Here is a 20,020-nt window from a genome sequence, read left to right as displayed (position 1 = left end):
GAAGCCCGTGAAATAATGCAAGATAAACACAGATGTTTCTGCTCAATTGTCGGAACTTCTTGAGATTTAATACGTAATAATGGGAAAGGATCCCGACATCAAGGAGGCGATCAACCTAGCGAGAGAGACCCTCTCAAACGCCACTCCAGAGAACTGACACGGTAGCCTGGGTGCCCTCGACCGTGTGCTATTTCAGTCATACAAAGCGACCAAAACAGTGGAACATCTAGACGAAGCGATATCTGCAGCTATAACTGGCTCTGAGGAGGGTTGAGAGGAGACAAGATTGGAATTACGGAAATTGCAATTTCTAATTTCCTCTACGATTTACTTTCGGAACGCTACAAGATAGCAGGAGATCTCTTAGATCTTGACAGGATGATCGACATGACACGTTACAGAGTCAATTTGATGCTTCCCAAAGTCAAAGAGAGACTCCAATGGGAAAGCTTGCTTAATGCCTGGTGACGCTACAAGATTGGTTTTGGTGCCCACTCCTTTGACATAAGGCGGGCAAGAGAAAACCCGGCAAACATTCATATCTATGGCGCTAGCAAGATTACAAGCTTGTATGAGCTTGCTCGCCCACTGAATCGACGATACCTCAAAACAGGGGAGCTAGAAGACATCGTTGAGGCTGTTAATATCATGAGGAGGCTTGTCAAACTTTCGAAGAACCCATCATATCTCCTCAGGCTGGGATTGTATCTCTTGAGGCTTTACGATGAGAAAAAAGGCCCAATTGCTGCTGATGAGGTACTGTGGGTGTCAAACCAGCTGGGACTACACCCAAATGACTGGGAGTATTCTGCCTGACAACCTCAGCATTTGTACCACAATTACCAGGCCCGTGAGCTTTCGCTTCGCTATGAAATCACCGGTCACCCGAACCACCTCGAAAAGGCAATGATTATTGGAACTAAAGTGTTTGAGATGTCTGATATCGATATAAGTGGTCGAGCCACCGCTTTGTATAACTTGGGGTCAACAACCTACCTGATGTTTTGTACCACTCAACTCCTATCTGATCTGGACAAGGCGATCGGTTATTGTAAGAGGGCATATGGATTGATGCCAGAAGACGATACCAATCAACCACATTGCCTTGCCAAACTATCACGTGGTCTTCTGCAGCAATACAAGTTTACATTACACTTGACAGATCTGAATGAAGCAATTCGCATAGGACAACAGGCTGTGATGGCCTCCCGCGATACACCCTATATGTAAGCGAGAATCCTTGACGGCCTAGCAGCTGCTTTGTGCCAGCGATTCCTCACGGCTAACAACCGCAACGACCTTGACGAAGCGATTGTATTGGGTCGTCAAGCAGTTGACCTGAAGGTTGAGGATCCAATGAATGGCTGCCCTTATTTCCTTAGTCTTGCAGCAATGCTATGTGACTTGCATACATTGAGTAAGGGGGAGGGGTCCCCAGATAATTTAGGAGAGGCTCCGCAGTTAGTTCATCTGGTACGTGAGACTACCTTGGTACACGAAAGACAGCACCCCGATCTCGCACGCATCATTTGCCGCTGTCCACCGACGCTCTTCCTCTACCTTCCAGTAGCATCTGAAGACGGTCTTCAAATTTATAGTCAACATTTTCGAGACGTTCTTACAAAGACCAGGCGTATGCCTTGTTCCGTCATAGCACAGCATACAACTGATCTTGTGTTGGCCTTAAGCTGCTTCCTCACCTATGGAATACCGACTGACATCGAAGAACCTGTCAAGCTGGAACGAGATGCCATCGCAATAGCAGAGGGTGATGATCAATCAAAAGACCTGGCCTGGCATTTCTGTGGTCTGGTCATCGCACTGAGAGGACGCTTCAGCGCCAGGCGCAGTGGACATGACTTCTGAAGATGACCCTCTTCGTGCCTTCTATCTGATCATATATGCTATAGCGCTTCATTGCCGTTACTCGCATACTAGCAGACTGACAGATCTATCCTCATCCATTGAAATTGGTCTCGAGGCTTGGTATCTATCATCTTGTGGAACTGTGACTGGTGACTACCACAATCAAATACTTTGTGCTGGCAATGTTGCAAAGTTCTTGCAGGATAGATATCTCCTTGAAGGTCAAGCCTTTGATCTTGAGCGAGCTATGGAGTTTCAACATATCGTTGAGGAGCGAAGGCTGATTCTCGGTAGAGGCGAGCCCTCTAGCTTTTTTGTTAAACATAAGGGTACTAGAAATACTAGTGCCGCACCCCATACTCTAAGGATGTAAAGAGAAGGCGTTTCGCTGTACGATGTTCCTAACAGTTTATATCTGGCGTACAATTTATCAGTCAAGTTATTCCAAGACTATAAGAAGTTCTAAAGCAAATTACTTCTTTCCGATGAGATATTTATTTGTCAAGTCTCGGTCAACTCTACCTCTCGCCGGCATAAGTAAATGCCAACATATCAGCAGCTCCTGGGAAGTCTTTACGCCACCCGCTATGAGGGAATAAGTTCACAGGTGTGACTGATCAAGAATAAAGAGCTACACCGAACCTTGTGAAGGATCTCAATAGCGCTATCAAATCACTCCAACAGGTCATTTATATGGCATCTAAAGCAGACCCAATATTCACTTTAGCAGAGTGCTTCTGTTAGGACCCTTGTAAAGCAATAAGTATGCTCTTTTTGGTGACATAGGGGACTTAAAAATGTGTCTCGCTGTGCTCCGTGAGTCTACAAGAGCTCTAAGAGAAGATGATAGCAGATACCTAAATCTTCTTCGGCTGCAGGGATCGACTACAATGAAAAGCTTTGCAATATTCAACAGGCAGGAAGAAATTGAATTGGCTAAGCAGATCTTCTGGCAAGCTCTTAGGATTATGGATGAAAGTTGCCCATCAAGACCAGGATCTCTAGTGGATTTGGCTGAGGTGTATCAAGTGGAGTACTGCAGCATCAGGAACAAACAAAGCCTGGATATCTCTCTGGAGCTATACTATGGAGAGGTAGGCTTAATAGGAGATTCTAGTGACAGTATTAGACTTCAGGACCTCTTAACTAGGATCTTTACTGGTCGTTCATTCTATTATCTTGAAAGGTACAAGAAGACAAGAATCTCAACATATCTCGACAAGTCTATTGAGAACATCAGAGAGGTCTTGACGCCACTGGCTACCAAGAGTGTACTCAAAATCAACCCGCTCGTTACCCTCGCAAACGCCTACATTGCAGGCTACACTATAACACAGCATATTTCGTACTTGGCATCGACAGATCAGCTCCTCAATGAGGCAAGCGATATCGTAACATCTTCCATATCTACAGATGATACGTCACGTGTTGCATGGCTTGTTCTTATCGGAGAAAGTTACAAGAGTAGGTATCATGCCGCCAAGCTCGATTCCGATTTACATCAGGCAGTACAGTTTCTTAACGAAGCTTTTGATGTGGCATCTCTCAACGCAACCAGAGATCTTTCAAGACTCGCATCGGTTGCAAAAAGCCTGACATCTACATTGAAAATGCAGAAAGACTGGAACAAGGCATATCTCGTCATCAAACAAGTGGTACCATTGATCGCCGCGACCACGCCACGCTTTCTGGATATTTCAGAGAGCCAGCTTTTACTGTCCAAGTACTCAACACTAGCATCTGAGGGTGCAGCCCTTGCCATGAGTGCAGGTTGTGAGCCCATGGAGGCCATTCAACTATCAGAAGCAGGCCGCGGGGTGGTCATGTTGGCCTTGAACGAACTCCGTCTTGACTTGACCTCAGCTGCAGCTCTAGGTGCCCAGCATCGCGAACGGCTTTCCGTTTTCCAACAGGAACTTCAGTATAAATCGCCCTCTTCAACTCTAGATGTTAGAAATGACACCCATGGAGGAGAAGGAATTGTAAAGCAATCTGCTCGACGGATACAAGTCGGTCGAGAACTCAACGAGTTTGTTCATAACCTGCGCGCCCTCAATCACCAGATGGCCTTTCCTGAAACTGTAAGAAGTGCCCATCTAGCCCAGGCATCTTTGGGTGGCTCCATTGTTGTCATAAATGTGCACTATCGCTGCGATGCGTTTCTGATCAGAGGGGCCATGACACAAGCCTTGACCTTACCGAAGCTATCGATGCAGGCAGTACAAGACAGGGTTGATGAGGGCAACTTTACAAGTTTTTCTGTGCTTGAGTGGCTCTGGGATACCATTGTTGACCCAGTGCTTGATGCTCTTGGATATACTGGCCCGCCTTCTTGGGATGATCCGTGGCCACGCATCTGGTGGATTCCTACAGGATCATTGAGCAAATTCCCACTGCATGCTGCGGGCCATCACTTGGAAGAGGAGTCTTTCAATAGCACTATCGATAGAGCCATATTGTCCTACAGCCCATCGATTAGAGCCCTGGTAGAGACTGTCAACCGAGGAGAAAACATAGGACGTAACCAGCTACAGCAGGCTCAGCAGGCCTTAATCTTTTCAATGGAGCACACACCAGATACTACAGCACGTCTCCCAAACGCAGTCGCAGAAGCCCAGGCTGTTGAAGAGGTCTGTGGAAAAGTGTCAATCAGAACCGTTCGTCCAGATCGATGCACCAAAGCCTCCGTTCTCGCACATTTGCCCAGTTCAGATATCTTTCACTTCGCTGGGCATGGTTACACTGACCATTCTGATCCATCAAGAAGCCACCTACGCCTTGAAGACTGGAAGACCAACCGGCTCACAGTTTCAGACTTGATCGCAATAAACCTTCGCAAGCAGAAGCCGTTTCTTGCCTATCTCGGAGCTTGCGGCACGGGGGAGATACAAGATGCCAGGCATCTTGACGAAAGCGTGCATTTGATCAGTGGCTGTCAACTAGCTGGTTTTCGGCACGTGATTGGAACACTATGCAGGGAAAATAACAAGACCTGTGTAGACGTTGCAGTCCTCGCGTATGAGGTCATCTGTCAAAAGGGACTTACGGATGCTTCAGTAAGTGAAGGGTTACATCACGTTGTTCGTGAGTTACGAGACCTTTGGCGACATGACCATAAACATCAGTTGTGGAAAGAGAATACCTCAAATTATCAACGCGATGAAAGTCATGATGGAGGCATGTGGACTACGGGACAGAGATTGGATGATGGATTGAGAGATGTCATTGCCTGTGATTCGGATGATGATACTTCTGGAAATACTCCTTTACAATGGGCTCTATATGTTCATTACGGTTGTTAGATGTAGTGAGGTATGCCCATCAGTTACTTCCGGGCTCAGAGCACAGATTCAGCAGCCCTAGACTACGTGGAACCATTTAGTAACCTCCGAGGTTCGGAATACCCTGCATCGCATTTCCCGCCCCCTCTGCACCAGAGCTCGCACTTCAGCATAGATTGGTTCACCTTGGCGGTGACACGAAGCAAGTGAATTCCATAGCTATGAATTGAGAGAAGCAGCCCAGCCTGGTAGTAGCCTATTCATTTGCTGTTGGGCCTCACAGGTCATGTGCCTGAGAAGAAATGGAAACCGAGGCTCGGGAAAAGATTCATGTCAGTCGCTACGTTGCTCAACTGCCTGGTTTCAAGTACAGATGTCAATACTCCCGAGATGTGGGCATTCTGCCTTTAACATGAGCTTACACCGTCGAACATCATCTAAGTCGCATAAGCTATGTTTCGGTCGGCATATCTTGCAGCTGCCGACACATATACTCCTCTAGCGCGTAGTTCTTTCTAAGCAATTGCAGAGCGTTTTCAGCTTGCACAATTGTCCGAAGCACGGAACTTGCACTTCCGGAATTCTGCATTGCCACACCAAATCAATCAACTCAGACCAGCTCGCTCATTCCTCTAGCGGTGCTATTGATGTGTTATATGGTGAGACAGAGGAGCATGGATGTTCGTTAACAAGTCAAAGCGGTTGTGGGGTCTATCAACTCAAAATAACGCTCTTATCGAAGTGCCTGCAGTTCTGTACAGATAGGGGTGAATGCCAGTCTCTTTCTATTGGGCACAGCCCTTGTCTGCCAAGCTTTCCATTTGAATACCTCAGCTGTTATGGGGTGAGAAGCTGAACTGCCTTGGGCAGATAATAAAAAGCTGCCTTGCATGCTTAACACTAAGCGTCATGCTCAGCATCGATTATCCGCACTGGCATGTCTATAATGAAGTTCTACTGATAGCGCCGAAACCAACTGGTTGCCCGCTTTGAATCCGTAAATACAGGACTGGTCTTGGTTTCTTGGCCGGGTGCAATTAGATCATCATAGATGAAGACGAAACGAAACGACGAGTCAGTCACACTGATACTAACGGCGAACGCGTAACAGACAACAGGTATAGCCAGTGGTGAAATTATTCATAGTAATGTTATAGAAGAAAGCGTCCTTATTCCAACTTGAAGCAAGAGGTTATTGACTGTCCTCTATACTACTCGTTACTCATTGTCTGACCTGCCTCCCATTCTCGAAACCACGGAATGATCTGGTCATCTGCATAGTCCCACGTTTCGGGTAGCTGGTGTCCAGCAGGAACACGGACGCGATAGTTCCCTGGTGTCATATGGTAGAACCCTTGTGGCTGTTGCTCACGATCCATCTTGGCTATCTCGACATAAGTCCAACGGTCCAATCGGTCGCACAAGAATCTTTCCCAGTCTTTGCAGCCACGACCGGCTTCGCCATTTGCGTGTGCATAACGAAGTGCATAGGAAACAGGCCCGGGCTGCATGGTAACAGATAAGAACCGACCAGTATCCATTGTTTTCCATACCACAGAATAGACGCTCCCCTGGAGGACATAGTCAGGAGTGTAGGCCCCTGATGGTTCGTTTCCAAGTTTGATGATAAGAGAGCTCGGTCCGCCAATTTGACGACATTCCTTGCGAGAAATGAGTTGAGTTGTCAAATCAGGCCAAAGCATGTCCCTTGTAGTCCAACCCCGTTTGGCCCGGTGGCGGAGTGATTTGCCAAGGGCATTGTCGAAGGGTCTGAGAGGGTAGAATTTGTGAAATACAACGGTAGGAATCGGAAGCAGGCAGTATGCTTTATTCCAGGATATAACATTCAGATCAGCTGTCGTGAGAGCCTTGTTGACGATTTCCACGACAGGGGAATCGGTTGTAGCGATGATGACAATATATAGATCTGGCGTATTGTCACGGCGGAATATTGTTTCTTCCGCATAGGGTCTGTATCCTTCATGGTCAAGTAGATACTTGATAAAACGCTGGTATTTGGGTCCCCGTTCAATGTATACAAGCAGCGAGCTGACTTCCCAACGGTTGAATTCGAAGAAGTTGCGGACGAAGTCCCCTGCAATGAGCCCATCATGCTTGCCAAGTTCCTTTCGGAAGCGCATTGGGTCGTTGACAAAAGGTTGCAGTTGCCTCGTGATGTTGAGCAAGCATGGCGAATCCGTCATGTAGTCTACTAACCAGCGCAGAGATCGGCATGATGCATGTAATGAGTATATATCTGCGATGCCTAGATGAAAAAGAATTGTGTCTACTATGGAGGAGTTTAGGCTGTGGGGCTTATCACTTAGCAATTCGATAAGCGATAAGGTAGGTCTTGTAAATGAAGCCATGATATGATATCCGGTTGCGCGTGGATTTTTATTTTGATGTTGGAGAATTGGAGAACTCTAGAGTAATTGCAATAGCGGGGTAATAGATAGTCGGTATAATTGTTATTCCGTTTACTGGTAACAGATAAGATTGTACATAGTACAGCTTATTTATAAAATCGTAACCTTGATAAGACGTCATCATACACGCAATCGCGAGATATGAGCTATCAGTTGTGGGGTCTAATAACTCAAAACAACACTCTTATCAAAGTCTGACCCCATCTATTATTTAACATATAATGGGAAAGCTTCGTATCGCAGTATGTTTCTTATACCGAAATCGGTAGTCCCATGGTTTAAGCTCAAGACTGTGGCAGTATCTGGTCGTCTTTGATGCCTCCCTCTGTTGACGGCCCCCACCAACGCAGCATTGACACAAACACATTACGGATACTGTGATGCCGAAACAACGTTGAATGGAACATATATAATTACAAGTGAAGATCGAATTGCCAGCGCCAGACCAATACCGCTTTCACTGTCAGTGTCCTTGGCAAGGACTTGGACAGATCTCTTATGTCGGACAATCCTTGGTCACCCGATAAAGCACGTGGGGCAAGCACAATTAGCGATATTTAGCCTGGCCTTGTCTGCTTCCGCAAGGGTTTATCATGGATTGATAAAGGCCATAGATGCCGGTGATGGAGCGGCAGCGCCCGTGACAGATCTTTTCACAGGATTGTTGACTGTATTAGAGATTAAAAGATTCACACTTACTCGTTCACTTAGGATAGGTTGCTAAGTATTGACCTTCTAGGAAAGAGCAGGCAGGTAGATGCAGTGACAGGAGTACTCTGTATAAAAGAAATTCTGAAATACTGGAAGTCGCTCTAGAATGTTTTTCTTTTCCATCAAGAAGAACTCGAAAGCACCTCGGGCCAAGTTTCCTTTTCGCCCACGACCATGGCATAATATATTTCAGCGTAATGTTCTGCTGCCAAGCATAGTTCAGGAGCAAGTTGACGATACACATACGCCAGGTTGCTGAATGACCATGGCACAGCGTCGTTCGCCAACCCCCATCGTTGAACTTCAAGTCGCGGCCGATCCGTAATGTCATCGGGCGGACATGCAATGATGCTGTGTCCCAGAGCCTCGAGACCCTTGAGGATCATGTTGGCCGCAAAATTCAGCTGGTTATTCTTCAGCAGGTGGGCGCCGAAAGCGAAGTAGGGTTCCCAGAGTTCTAGTCGAATGGCGCAGTCGTTGTTTCTCGGGTAGGTTTTCTCGAGAGCCTTCATGAGCCGACTTGCCTTGGCTCCGCTGTCTGAGTCAGAGCGATCAAGAAGCCTCTGGAGGTCGTCGGTGAGCACCTTGCGTCTCTGTAAGACGGAGCTAGACGTGGCTTTCTTAAGCAAACACAGCTCGCAGCCGCACGTGAATCCCCAGTGATTCAAACCCTTCAGGGCCTCTTGGTAAGTTTCGAAGCGCACAGGGGGCCGATAGCAGAAAAAGAGTTCAGTGTCAGCAGGGAGGTCCCTCGTCGCGCGCACGATTTGCATGTCTCCGATGAAGGAGCGTCGACAGTTTCCCACACAGGAATGGTTGATACGAGAAGCGATGAGCCAAATGCCCGAGGTTGTGTGCTTGAAGTGTTTGTCACCCGTCATATCTCTGCTGCTGGATGTTGCCTGGAAGAATGACTCGCGGCTCGTCCTCGGAGCACCAAAGCAATTAAGGGAGGTAATCCTTTCTACCAGGAATCTGAGTCTCGGTTAGTCGTCTGGCTTAACTAGTTTACCAGTCAAAGTAACAGAAGACAACTCACGAATCGACTACGGGGGTTCCGTCAGTCTCCGAGACCGTAGCCTTTTGGTAATCGGCGTGGTGGAGGTCTCCAAACTCAGCGGACAACGACGAGTTGTGGAACAGTTTCTGTACAACTAGGGACAAGAGACGAGCTGGGCCACCCATTACCATCCTCTTGGTGGCAAGATTCATCAGGATTTTGATCTGTTTTGTGGACTGTTCATCGCCAGCAAAGCTGTAGGAGAATGCCTTTTCGCAGAGCAGAAGCTCCCCTGCTGAGACCGCCTTGGTGGTGAAGAGTCCTTTACCCCGTCCAGGCGACTGGCGAATCTCTACAGGAGCTGAGAAGGTGGCACAGTCAATTAAGGGAGGTGTCTTTTCCGCCTGCTTATACATTTGCCTGAATTTGTACTCGCCTGTTCGCTGTTCGTTAAGCCGCTCACTAAGCCGATCTTTCTCGTAGCTGGCTGCCTTGTTTTCAGGGAATGACTGTGTGAGTGTTTCCAGCACCTCAAGACTCTGCTGATAGTCGCCGAGCTCATACAATGCTCGAGCCTTACGGAAGAGACACTTTTCAGATGGCATCCCAGGGTTGGTTGCTCTCTCGGCATCCAACAAGGCCTGCTTCGGTCGGTCCATGTTCAGGTTTGCAAGTGAGCGGTTGAGGAAAGCGAGTTGTCTCTCTTCAAAATTCTGACCCGCTCCAATAGCTGAAGAATACCTGGGTGACTGTCAGTTACGTGATTGACCTGATCTTCAGAGTCAGACAAGCCAAGGTGAGAAACATACAGTCGCAGTGCCTCAGCCCATTTCTTAGCCTTTACAGCGTCGTTCCCCTGCTTTCGAATGTCTGTGCTGTTCTCGCTTGAGATCACCATCGATGGCCTCCAGTGCGAGGGAATGCGGTCGTCAGCTGCGTCCAGCCGGATAATATCACTAGGATGGTCGACTCTCAGCGAGTATGTACCATCCGTGGCGCATTTAAAGAAGGGCTCTTTGAGGGTGCAGACCATGTTCAGGCAGAGGATCTCAGTGGCAGGGACGACGGTCTCTTCAGGTTGGTGATAGAGTTGGAGCAACACGGCGATTCCTTTCTCATCCTCTACAATGGCCATCACAGCCGTCATGCGGTCCGGTGGCGTGAGGACGCGCAGCATGACCTTCTTCCCTCGATGATGGGTTTCGAGTCTCATGTCGGAGATCATGATGGGTTCCAGGTCGTTAGCAGAATGAATGCATGGTGGGTAAGGCGCTGGGACCTGGGTTGTAGCGATTGTGTTTTCCTCCATCCGAGGGCCATATGAGGCGGCCATGAGCTTCATCAAGAAGGACGAGACGAGTTGTTGAGCAGGGGGATGATCTCGCACGGCTTGACCCTTTCTTCGGGCGGCTCGCTCTGCAGCGCCCTGAAGTTGCTTCAGATAGCCGATGTACTTGCTCTCGTTTGAGACGTCTTTGATATCCATCTTGGGATTGAGAGTTTAATGATTGAGGCTGCGTTAGACTTGAAATGGTGATTGAGAGTACAGCTTGAGGTTTAGGTTCTGAGTCACGTCTTAAATCATGATTTGGCGGGCCGCAGGTGAAAACAACAGACAGCCAAAAATGCCACGTCAGGCCACCGCAATGGTTGGCCTCCCACAGGTGACCGCATATTTGTGACCCATCTTGTGTGTCCATGCTGTCCATGTATTGGCCAATAAAGTAAGGTGAAAAACCCCAACTGTCTTTCATTTTTCCTGTACTTCCCCATGTACAAACAGCGTAAAAAGAAGAATTAAAGAAAAAGATTCTTAAAGGACAATTCACCAAGCACGTACAACTTCCATGCTAAATCTCGCGCTAGAGATGGCCAGCAGGCCATCGACGACGTGCACGACGAAGTGCACCAGCGTATACTACTGGCGGTAGACGTGATTAGGGTGATAACGGTAGGGGCTGGCGTTGCACAAGGGTTGTCACTTTCGCTGGGTTGCAGCTTAGTACTGTGCCGCGCCAGACTCGCCCGACCCTATTTGCCCTAATTGCTGGTCCGACGTGGGGTCAATCACCAAGTGAACTTTGAACTGAAGACCGAGTCAAGCTTCGTGTCAGCGCTTAAGCGCCTCGCCTGTTGTCTTAACTCGACGGGCTGTAGCCAAATGACAGATACATTATATTAGAATTACTTTATTATAACCGATCTTTCGCTACCTTAGGACTCAATATTCCCTACTCTTGATTTGATCTTTCCTCCTTAGTAATAATAATACTGGTAAGTGACTGACCTTACGTTCTTGGGTAATTGTGGTCAGCAGGCTTACTGGGTAAGTCTGCCAGTCATAAGCTGGACTAATAATTTAATATTATTAATATAGCTATACGTAAAGGAGTGAACTCGCCCTTCTCCATGGTCCAACCCCGCAATACATAAAATGCGTCCATCCTTGTGACGACACCCATTGGGATCGGCAACTGGTGACTCCGAGAGATCCTAGTTAGTATCACTGTCACATCAGCAGCCATTGGAGGGGATTAACAGTACTAAAAATGCGAAACCCCTGTATCACGGCTAAGCCGTGTCTCACAGCGCCACGCCCTAAACCTAATTCCGCACTTACACTTACGCTTATTCCCAGGTCCTCTGGTTCAGTATTGTTACAATTGCGCAAAGTGCCCTCTCCTGGTAAATATACTGCCTCATATAGTTGCAGTTTGAGCGATCTATCTCATGTCCTCTACAGTAATCCACCAGCCTAATACCCATTTTGAGTGATTGAGTGCGCCGCATCTCGGTTAGTCAAGGGGGAAACAAAAAACGGCTCGCAGATAGGATCGCCAGCGAATATTGCTTTAGTTGGATCGTTTATCTTTTCTCCCCAGAAACTGGTTGCTGGGTTCCTTGGCATGTACCGTTAGGGAACCCCATGATCTCAGATCGATCACTAATCGCTGATCTAAAACAGATCTAAGCACGTTTCAGAACCGACAAATCGGGGATAAAACCCGAGCTATGAATGCTGCCGTGTCTGCAATGACGGCACACACTTTACCTCCTGGACCAGTTATTCGCTGTAATCGTTCCAACATCGGAATCTCACACGGGACGCGTCTCAATCTCCGAACCATCCATGCTGACCGCCACCCAAGATCTAAATGCTTACTTAGAACCCCAGATCAGATTCCATCGGTACCACCCAACAAACCCCAGTAAGTTTCATTTCCTTCCCTCCAGATCGTCCATCCTTCAACAAGATGGCGCTACGGTCCAATAAGATCCCGCTAGTCTTCCTTGCGCCGATATTTGTCGGCACGAACGTGCAGGGTATTGAAATGGCCTACGCGTGCAACCATCAGCAGCTGGTTCATCTTGAGGAAAGGGTATGAATTATAAGTAACGATTGAACGCACCATCAAGTACAATGGATGGCATCTTAGATATCTGCACCTGTGCAATGGCGACGATGACTCTATCTCAAAAAAGGCCATCAGGCGCCTCTTCCCCAACCACCAGCTTAAGCAAGAAGCTAAAGCTAACAAGCATATATCCATCCCAGTCTCTAAACCAGTCGGTTCTACCTATCAACTTCGCAGCCCTTCTGAAACAAAATCCATCAGATCTTATGCCAGATCTTCAGATGCAGGTCAAATGTCTGACTCTGTTTCTTCTTTTAGTGTGAGACCGCATGCGCCCCGCCTTTCCCCCTCCTCAAACCTAACCTAACTAACAACCCAAAGTGCCAGAATGTCTCAGACTACGCCAAGGACAAAAAATGTTACGCCTCGACTTAGATATGAGTACAGAGAAGGCGTAAAAGCTCTCAATAAGATGGATATTCTGGGAATCGCAGCCCGAAAGATGGTTACTGTGGTCGAGGAAATCAAAAAGGTTACAAGAGATATTGATCAGATTCTGGAATCCGAGTTACCTTTATTTCCCGACATGCAATTAGATAAGTCGTGCCAGGATTTTATGGTGGCGTATGAAGACATGTTATCAGCATTGCAAGAAGGATCGGGTTAGCAGAATTGTAAATGCCTTTATCAAATTCGAGTATCGACTAGAAACATGAGGCGTGATCGCGGTGGTATACTTGGATCGTGTTTTCCGATCCTCACGAACTGAAGGCATTTTCCATGGCAGTTGAAGTACTTGTGCTTCTGTCTGCGTTCTGGAGTATGTCGTTGCCAATCTAATCGAGTGACGTCTAGACGGTGTCGTCTTCGCCTTGTTCGATAGTTTAACTGGTCACATCGATTATATCTTGCCTTCATTGCGCGCGGGAATATAGTTATTATCTGTTGCCTGCACTAATCTTGACGCTCTAACCTATAAAGTCGGATCTAACACATTCCCATCACGGACCCTCATTTGCAAGACGCCCACAAAGCTGGACCTGCCTCGCTGATTTGCTAGTCGTCATAGATGGCCACTGATACCCTACATTCATGCGTCTAGCCCTCTTGAAATTATGCAAATCATTCCCATCACGAGTAATTTCACTACTAGACCCCCCTTCGACTTTCCGTTTACCTGCCAAGGATACAGAGTTTTCATTCTGTAGGTCCGATCTTGTTTCTACTTCCGAGAGGAATTCTTTCAGGGCCAAGATGATGTTTCTTGCTTCTGGCGATGGGCGGGACCTCGTTAATTTCGTTTTCGCGAGGTTCGCCAGCTGTCGTAAGCATATATGACTTTGTCTTTTGAATGCCTCGTATTCTGTTTCCTCCTGGCTCACGTCTTCCTCCTGGCTATCGGTTGCCTCCTCCTCATCTTTCTGAAGACCGTTTATTTCGACAAGTAGACACAAAATGCTATACAGTTGTGGTCTAGAAAATGTGATATCTTTAGTATGCAATTGTTGCATTGCGTTCTTTACGCGGCTAGGAAACTCGTCTTGTCTATCATTTGCTAGAGCCTTTCGACCTTCGTTGTCTCGAAGACGGACCGAGCTTGAGGTCGTTGAATCAAATTCATTTATGAAGTTTGCTGAGCTCATTTCGTCCATCAGCCTTTCTGGCACGACAGTAGAATATTCAGAACCTGTCGGTTGGCTGACACTATACAATGACACAGTTAGACTCCCACTAAGAATATTTCAGTTGGAGAATGGCATACCTAGAAGGCATACGAGCCAACGGCTCCAGGGCCTTGATATGGGTCTCTAAAATATCCTGCATTTCCTCAACATGGCCGTCTCTCAGAACCATGGGATATCCCCGCATACTATTCATCGAAGGATTCCCCGTATGGGGCGTTTCTTGCTGTATTCTCCGTACCAGACTCTCAAGCTTTATTAGGTCGGAAGCACAGTGGCCAAACGCTAGCTCCTCTTCTACTGGTAGCGGCTGCATGATATTCCGGGGCTTGATCTTGATCATCTGAAGGATATCGCATAGTCTTTCTATTGACGAGGTGAGATTGGAAAGGCTATTGCGAACTTTGGTGATTGTCGGTTTGAGTTGGGCTGAATGCCCCGAACTTTCCGATCCGGGCTTGAGGGAGTCATACGAGATGCTTATACGAGAATATTCGAACGAGATGGATATAATGCCAATTACAGATGCGGCCGTGGATAGGCTTTCCATTGTTGAGTTTTGGTCGTTTAACTTGAAGGTCAAGATTATGCTGATGTCAGGTCTACCCCGCATTTAAAGCGTCACACTCCTGGTCACGAGATTTCATATTAGGCAGCAGAACTTATCGATACCCAAAGAGAAAGACGTAATCAGAATAGATCACAAGATAACCCGCAGACCTATTCACCAAAAACCCATGTCCTCCCGTCCGAGATGGTCGCTCAAATTCAACCCCTGCGTGATATGATATATGTGCCACTCCCAACAGGGACCAATGCCATACGACTAATCAAGTTAAAGCCACGATCCTGCCATCGACCTGCCGGGATAAGTGCAGACCTTGTCGTTTGTGAACTCGTCTCCTTCTCCCGTGGTTGCTGCCCACCATACACAGCTGTTTCCTACGCTTGGGGCAAAAGCACAACAAGCTCCCAACTTGCAATTGGGGACCAGATATATGAAGTTAGCTGTACAGTCGAACAAGTCCTCCGGCAACTCGTCGTTGAGGATGCCGACAGGTTCGTCTGGGTAGATCAGATATGCATCAACCAACAAGACAACGCCGAGAAGAGCGACCAAGTGCAGCAGATGAAAAGCATTTATACCGAAGCATATCTTGTCATAGCTTGGCTTGGGCCTGCCGCAGACGATAGCGATATGCTTTTGAAACACATTGAGAGAATGGGGGAGGCGATTTGGGCAGACGATCACAGTAGCGTTCTCGCTGCTCACTCGAATAAAGAAGGATTACAAGCCATCAGCCGTGCCTTTCGTTCTCTCTGCCAACGGGAATACTGGAAGAGGCTCTGGATCATCCAAGAGTTCGCTGTCGGCAGTAGCCTGCGCATTGCGTGTGGTGATGTGATGGTATGGGATTGGAATCTGGAGGCATTGCTCGCCTATATGAATCAGCTCTTGGAAGGACACTTTTCGAGATCCCCGGATAGATCTAGTGACCCTCTCGGCGATAGTCTGCCTCGTGCCTATTTAACGTCAGCTACGAGCTTTATGGAAGGTGTCGTAACTAGGCGATGCCGATACTGGGCGCGCCAAGATGGGGACATCAGCAGCGATGCACTCTTTTACGTCCTAGTCACTACACTGGTCCTAGAGCGCGACTACAACCAACCTCAAGCGACAAACCCTCTGGACAGAGTATTTTCGATTCTGCATCTAGCTCACGACGCTGATGAATTCGTCAACATAATAGACTACTCGCGATCATGCGAAGAGATATATCGCGAAATTGCGCTGGTTATCTTGAAACAAGGACATATCGATCTTCTTGCGTACTGTCAGTTCCCAAAGCTATCGCCTGACATGCCAACGTGGACTCCAGACTGGCGTACTCAAATACGTTCACCTTGTACTGGGCCTCCGTGGTCGCATAGCTTTTGCGCATCTGCAGGCATGGCTTCCCAACAATGCGTAACGTCGCTCGATGAGCACAGCATACAGCTCAAAGGGGCGATAGTCGGCGCGATTGAACAGTGCGGTTCAGTATGGAATCCTGATTGGACTGGTTCTCTCGACGTATCCCAAACCATTGCTTATCTACAGGAGATCCAATCATTCTGCACCAGGTCCCGGCAATTGACGCCCGATGAGGCGGAGAGAGCTGCTGCACACGTAGCCATAGCGGCCGCCTATGATAAGACAGAGGTTCAGAAGGAGTTTCACAACTGTATTCAAGCTTGGCGAGAGTTGATGGATTATTTGAAACTATCTACATCTCCTACGAGTGATAGCGTAATGGAGCCTCAGATAGACGGGCATTTGGCGAAAGAGTTGACTGCCGATCACAGCTGGGATAGTTGGCAGTCTTCTCATTGGTACACGACACGGCTACGCTTCTTGCACTCACGAGTTCCAATTCTGCTAGAGTCTGGACACGTGGGATTAGCATCCTCCAACACCAAGAAAGGAGACCAAATTTGCGTCTTTGTAGGGGGGAAAGTACCGTATATTATTCGGCCAGTGGAAAAGGTCCTAGGCGAATTTCAACTCGTTGGTGAGGTCTACATATACGGGATGATGTCTGGCGAACCTGTAAATGAGTCTACTATTATCAATTCGATTGTATTAAGGTAAGTTACATAAAATGGATCATAAAACAAAATGACATCTCTTACCTCAGACCTCCTCTTCTTCGTGTCATTCCCCGACCATCCGCTTCCCACCTCTTGCCCTTCGTCGCCTTGTCCTGTTCCTCTTCTGTCAGAGCACGGGGATCTCATACGGCGCGAGACTCCTTCGTTACGTCGGGAGGAAATGCATAACTGTCTGTATTGACTGACTGTAGCGCGTTTCGGTGCATATTGATCTTAGGCAAGGTATCTCGCGACTTGAATAGGGGCGGCGGAGTTATAGTAAAGTCCATAATATCGGCAATATGGCCACGGTTGCGGCTATTAAAAAGAGTATTGATCCTGTTCCTGGAAATAGCAGGATCTTTTGATGGGGAGTCTGGTGAAGGGAGTAAGTCAGCTCATGATGCGCCTTGGTACGGCATTAAAGGAACGGCACTTACGTTGCCCCCAAATGGGCTGCGGAACAGCCTTCAGAACTGGCTGAGTGCCCCATTCTCTTTCAGTCTGTTTATTACCTTAGGGAGATGGTTTGACAGTCTCGGGTTGGATGATGGTGTGGTCGGATGGTCACTGGTGGTCCCTCAGCTGCATCAGCCTTGCGAATATCTGCTGGTGCGCTTCGAAAACCCCAACATGTTTGATAATTTCCTCCACTGTTTACCGCTAGTCATTAACCTTCGCGGCGGGCGTTACAAACTCTACCCTAATGATGCAGCTGAACGCTGCACCTCAGACAATCCATGTGCCGTCGGTCACCGGCGCGTGCAAAGTAGCGAATCCTGGAGACGAGGGGGCTGATGATATCTCAGGATCACTGTTAGGGATCAACCCTGCATCGCAGTTGAACTGGAATGGTTGGTTCATCTCGCGCTCCTCGTAGATCTTCCCGGGAACTAGCGGGATGCCCTGCTCCTTGTTGCTGCCTCCCAGGATTTGAGAGCAAAAACTCTGAAGGCATCCACTGAGAGGAGCGTATCCCGTTGTCAGACAGCGGCAAGCTTGGCAAATTCTATATCAAATCGGAATATCCTGAAGTCGACGTTGACTGCCCCGGCCATAGAAAGGCCCATCACAGTCAAGGTGGCACGGATCTCGGCCGAGATCCTGATAGTAACGAGTTACAGATCCAGACTTGACCGTACATCATCAGCTATTTCACCTCCCGCGGTTAAATGGAACGGCCGGAAGTTAGCGAGGAAGTCGATGAATGCGTCGAACCATGTGTTCAAGTCAATGGCTCCAGTAAAGTGACAGCTTTCATTAAACACAAACGACTGGGGCGAGAGCTGTGCATCGAACGGAAATGAACTCGGACCTACATCCAAGGTGCAGGCATTCCCGAGCTCGGCATAAGGGAACTTGATATCCGCCGCCAGGAATGGCACATCACTGATTGCCACACCGTGGATTCCGATCTGCATATCGGGATTGAGCTGGAGGAATAGCTACGTCCTCTCTGCCGGAATAAGCTCACAGCCACAAATCTCAACTGCAAATAACACTTCTAGCCCACAACGTAGACATCAAGCCAGCACGGCATTAACATCTAGCATCGTGAAACGTATGGCCTTGCAACCTGCCGCGACCCAGAACGATCCCTTCTGGGCCGTGAACCACAGTTGGAAGTATATTCAATTATTACTATAGTCTGGAATTTTGAGTAGGCAACCCCTAGGCGCGGATTACCGGCTCTCGTCTCCAGATTAGAGTATAACAGTATCATCACCGATTATTGGAGTTCCAGGCAGTGCATGTCCAGCTTTTGCTCTCAGCAGCACTGAATTAAATCTAGGTTCTTTGGCTGTTGCTGTGATTTTGGATAAGTGAATGCCATGAGTAACTTGGACCTGGGAGAGATATCTCGGTCTGATGGAAGCCCATATAGTTGCCGTTAAACCGAAGGGGTAGCCGGTTTCCATGTATCCGATGTTAGGGTTCATCAAGTCCTATACTAAAAGGTGTGATTAGCATTAATAGCATTAATAGCACTATACATCTAGCCTATACCGGCTGACCGATGCAAATCATGTCATTCTAGCAACAGTAGTATGAGTTGTGTCTACTTGTCTGTCAGCGCTTGCCGTCTATTCCAGCCGCTAGACCAGACAGAGTAGTAAAGGCCAAGGTCCGACATCTTTTCATGAATCCATCCTATCGCCTGATGAGACCATTACTCTAGAGGTTCAAGCAGGGAGATCATTAAAATATCTAATTTTCCCGGCCTTCTGGACAGTTAATAACCCCTGACGTTGTGAAACAGTAACGAATATTAACCAATGCGCTACCACGAGAAAAAGACATTCTTCTTATATGGGGTAGACCGAGACCAGGAACAATTGTGTCTTGGAAATCTAGTTCTTCGGGACTACGCGAATCCCACTACTGTACGACATTACATACACGAAAAGTTATCGTGGGTTGTGCCGTTTGTGATTCTTACAGAGTTGTACGCCAATGCAAGTACGTAGTAATACTGACCTCCATAGACTCGGATATATCTCCGAGCTCCCAGCAAATTTCAAGGTTTCGTCAACGCCCGGCTTAAAGCTCGCAATTGGAGGCGAGGTTACGGATGCCGTGACAATAAAGTTCCCGTGGAACTTAACCAAGACGAGACTCCTTCTCGCTCAAGGTGGACATTGCATCGAACTAACGGAGTATGTTTAATTTCCGATCCCCTACCGCTTTATGTAGAAGTATCACACTAATATAGCCTTTCTTCAAGCTCTCCATCGTTCTTCTACAAGCATGTCCTGGCAAGTGACGATGCGCGCGACAAGCTAAGCCGTTGGATATCGGCAGCCTGTAGCGAGAAGGCCAAGATCTGGATGCTCACAGGCATCTACACCTTCTGCAATACTACTTGACCTAATATAGAAAATGCCTCCCTTTTATAAAATATTACTTAAGTACTTTTAATAAATTAAAAGTCTTTTAAGTAAATACTTTATAATATTTAATATTTAATTATTTATTATTATTTTTAATTATTATTAATTATTAAGTTAATTAAGTATTAAGATATTAAGAATTTTTAGAAAACTATTTTAATATAAAAGAATAT

At 47.4% G+C, this 20,020-nt stretch overlaps 4 protein-coding genes across 4 annotated transcripts; 2 read left to right on the top strand and 2 right to left on the bottom strand.

The window, feature by feature from the left end:
• Window positions 1–2,756: 2,756 nt before the first annotated feature.
• Window positions 2,757–5,168, top strand: FTJAE_12060 (tpr domain protein; the record flags this gene model as incomplete). The annotated part of the gene is made up of 1 exon (XM_037345070.1): window positions 2,757–5,168. The coding sequence occupies one exon, from the start codon at window positions 2,757–2,759 to the stop codon at window positions 5,166–5,168; it is 2,412 nt and encodes an 803-aa protein (XP_037200896.1).
• A 1,190-nt stretch (window positions 5,169–6,358) lies between these two features.
• FTJAE_12059 (uncharacterized protein) lies at window positions 6,359–7,288 on the bottom strand (the record flags this gene model as incomplete). The annotated part of the gene is made up of 1 exon (XM_037345068.1): window positions 6,359–7,288. One exon carries the CDS (start codon window positions 7,286–7,288, stop codon window positions 6,359–6,361), a length of 930 nt encoding a protein of 309 aa, XP_037200895.1.
• Window positions 7,289–8,409: 1,121 nt separating this feature from the next.
• FTJAE_12058 (TPR domain protein) lies at window positions 8,410–10,773 on the bottom strand (the record flags this gene model as incomplete). Its single annotated transcript, XM_037345067.1, has 3 exons — window positions 8,410–9,262; window positions 9,327–10,028; window positions 10,097–10,773. 3 exons carry the CDS (start codon window positions 10,771–10,773, stop codon window positions 8,410–8,412), a joined length of 2,232 nt encoding a protein of 743 aa, XP_037200894.1.
• Window positions 10,774–15,079: 4,306 nt separating this feature from the next.
• Window positions 15,080–16,957, top strand: FTJAE_12057 (heterokaryon incompatibility protein; the record flags this gene model as incomplete). The annotated part of the gene is made up of 1 exon (XM_037345066.1): window positions 15,080–16,957. One exon carries the CDS (start codon window positions 15,080–15,082, stop codon window positions 16,955–16,957), a length of 1,878 nt encoding a protein of 625 aa, XP_037200893.1.
• Between the last annotated feature and the right edge of the window lie 3,063 nt (window positions 16,958–20,020).

The sequence above is a fragment of the Fusarium tjaetaba genome, assembly GCF_013396195.1.
Source record: "Fusarium tjaetaba strain NRRL 66243 chromosome Unknown NRRL66243_c0000314, whole genome shotgun sequence".
Lineage (NCBI taxonomy): Eukaryota > Fungi > Ascomycota > Sordariomycetes > Hypocreales > Nectriaceae > Fusarium > Fusarium tjaetaba.
The sequence above is the reverse complement of the archived record's forward strand: the minus strand, read 5'-3'. Positions and strand labels throughout refer to the sequence as shown.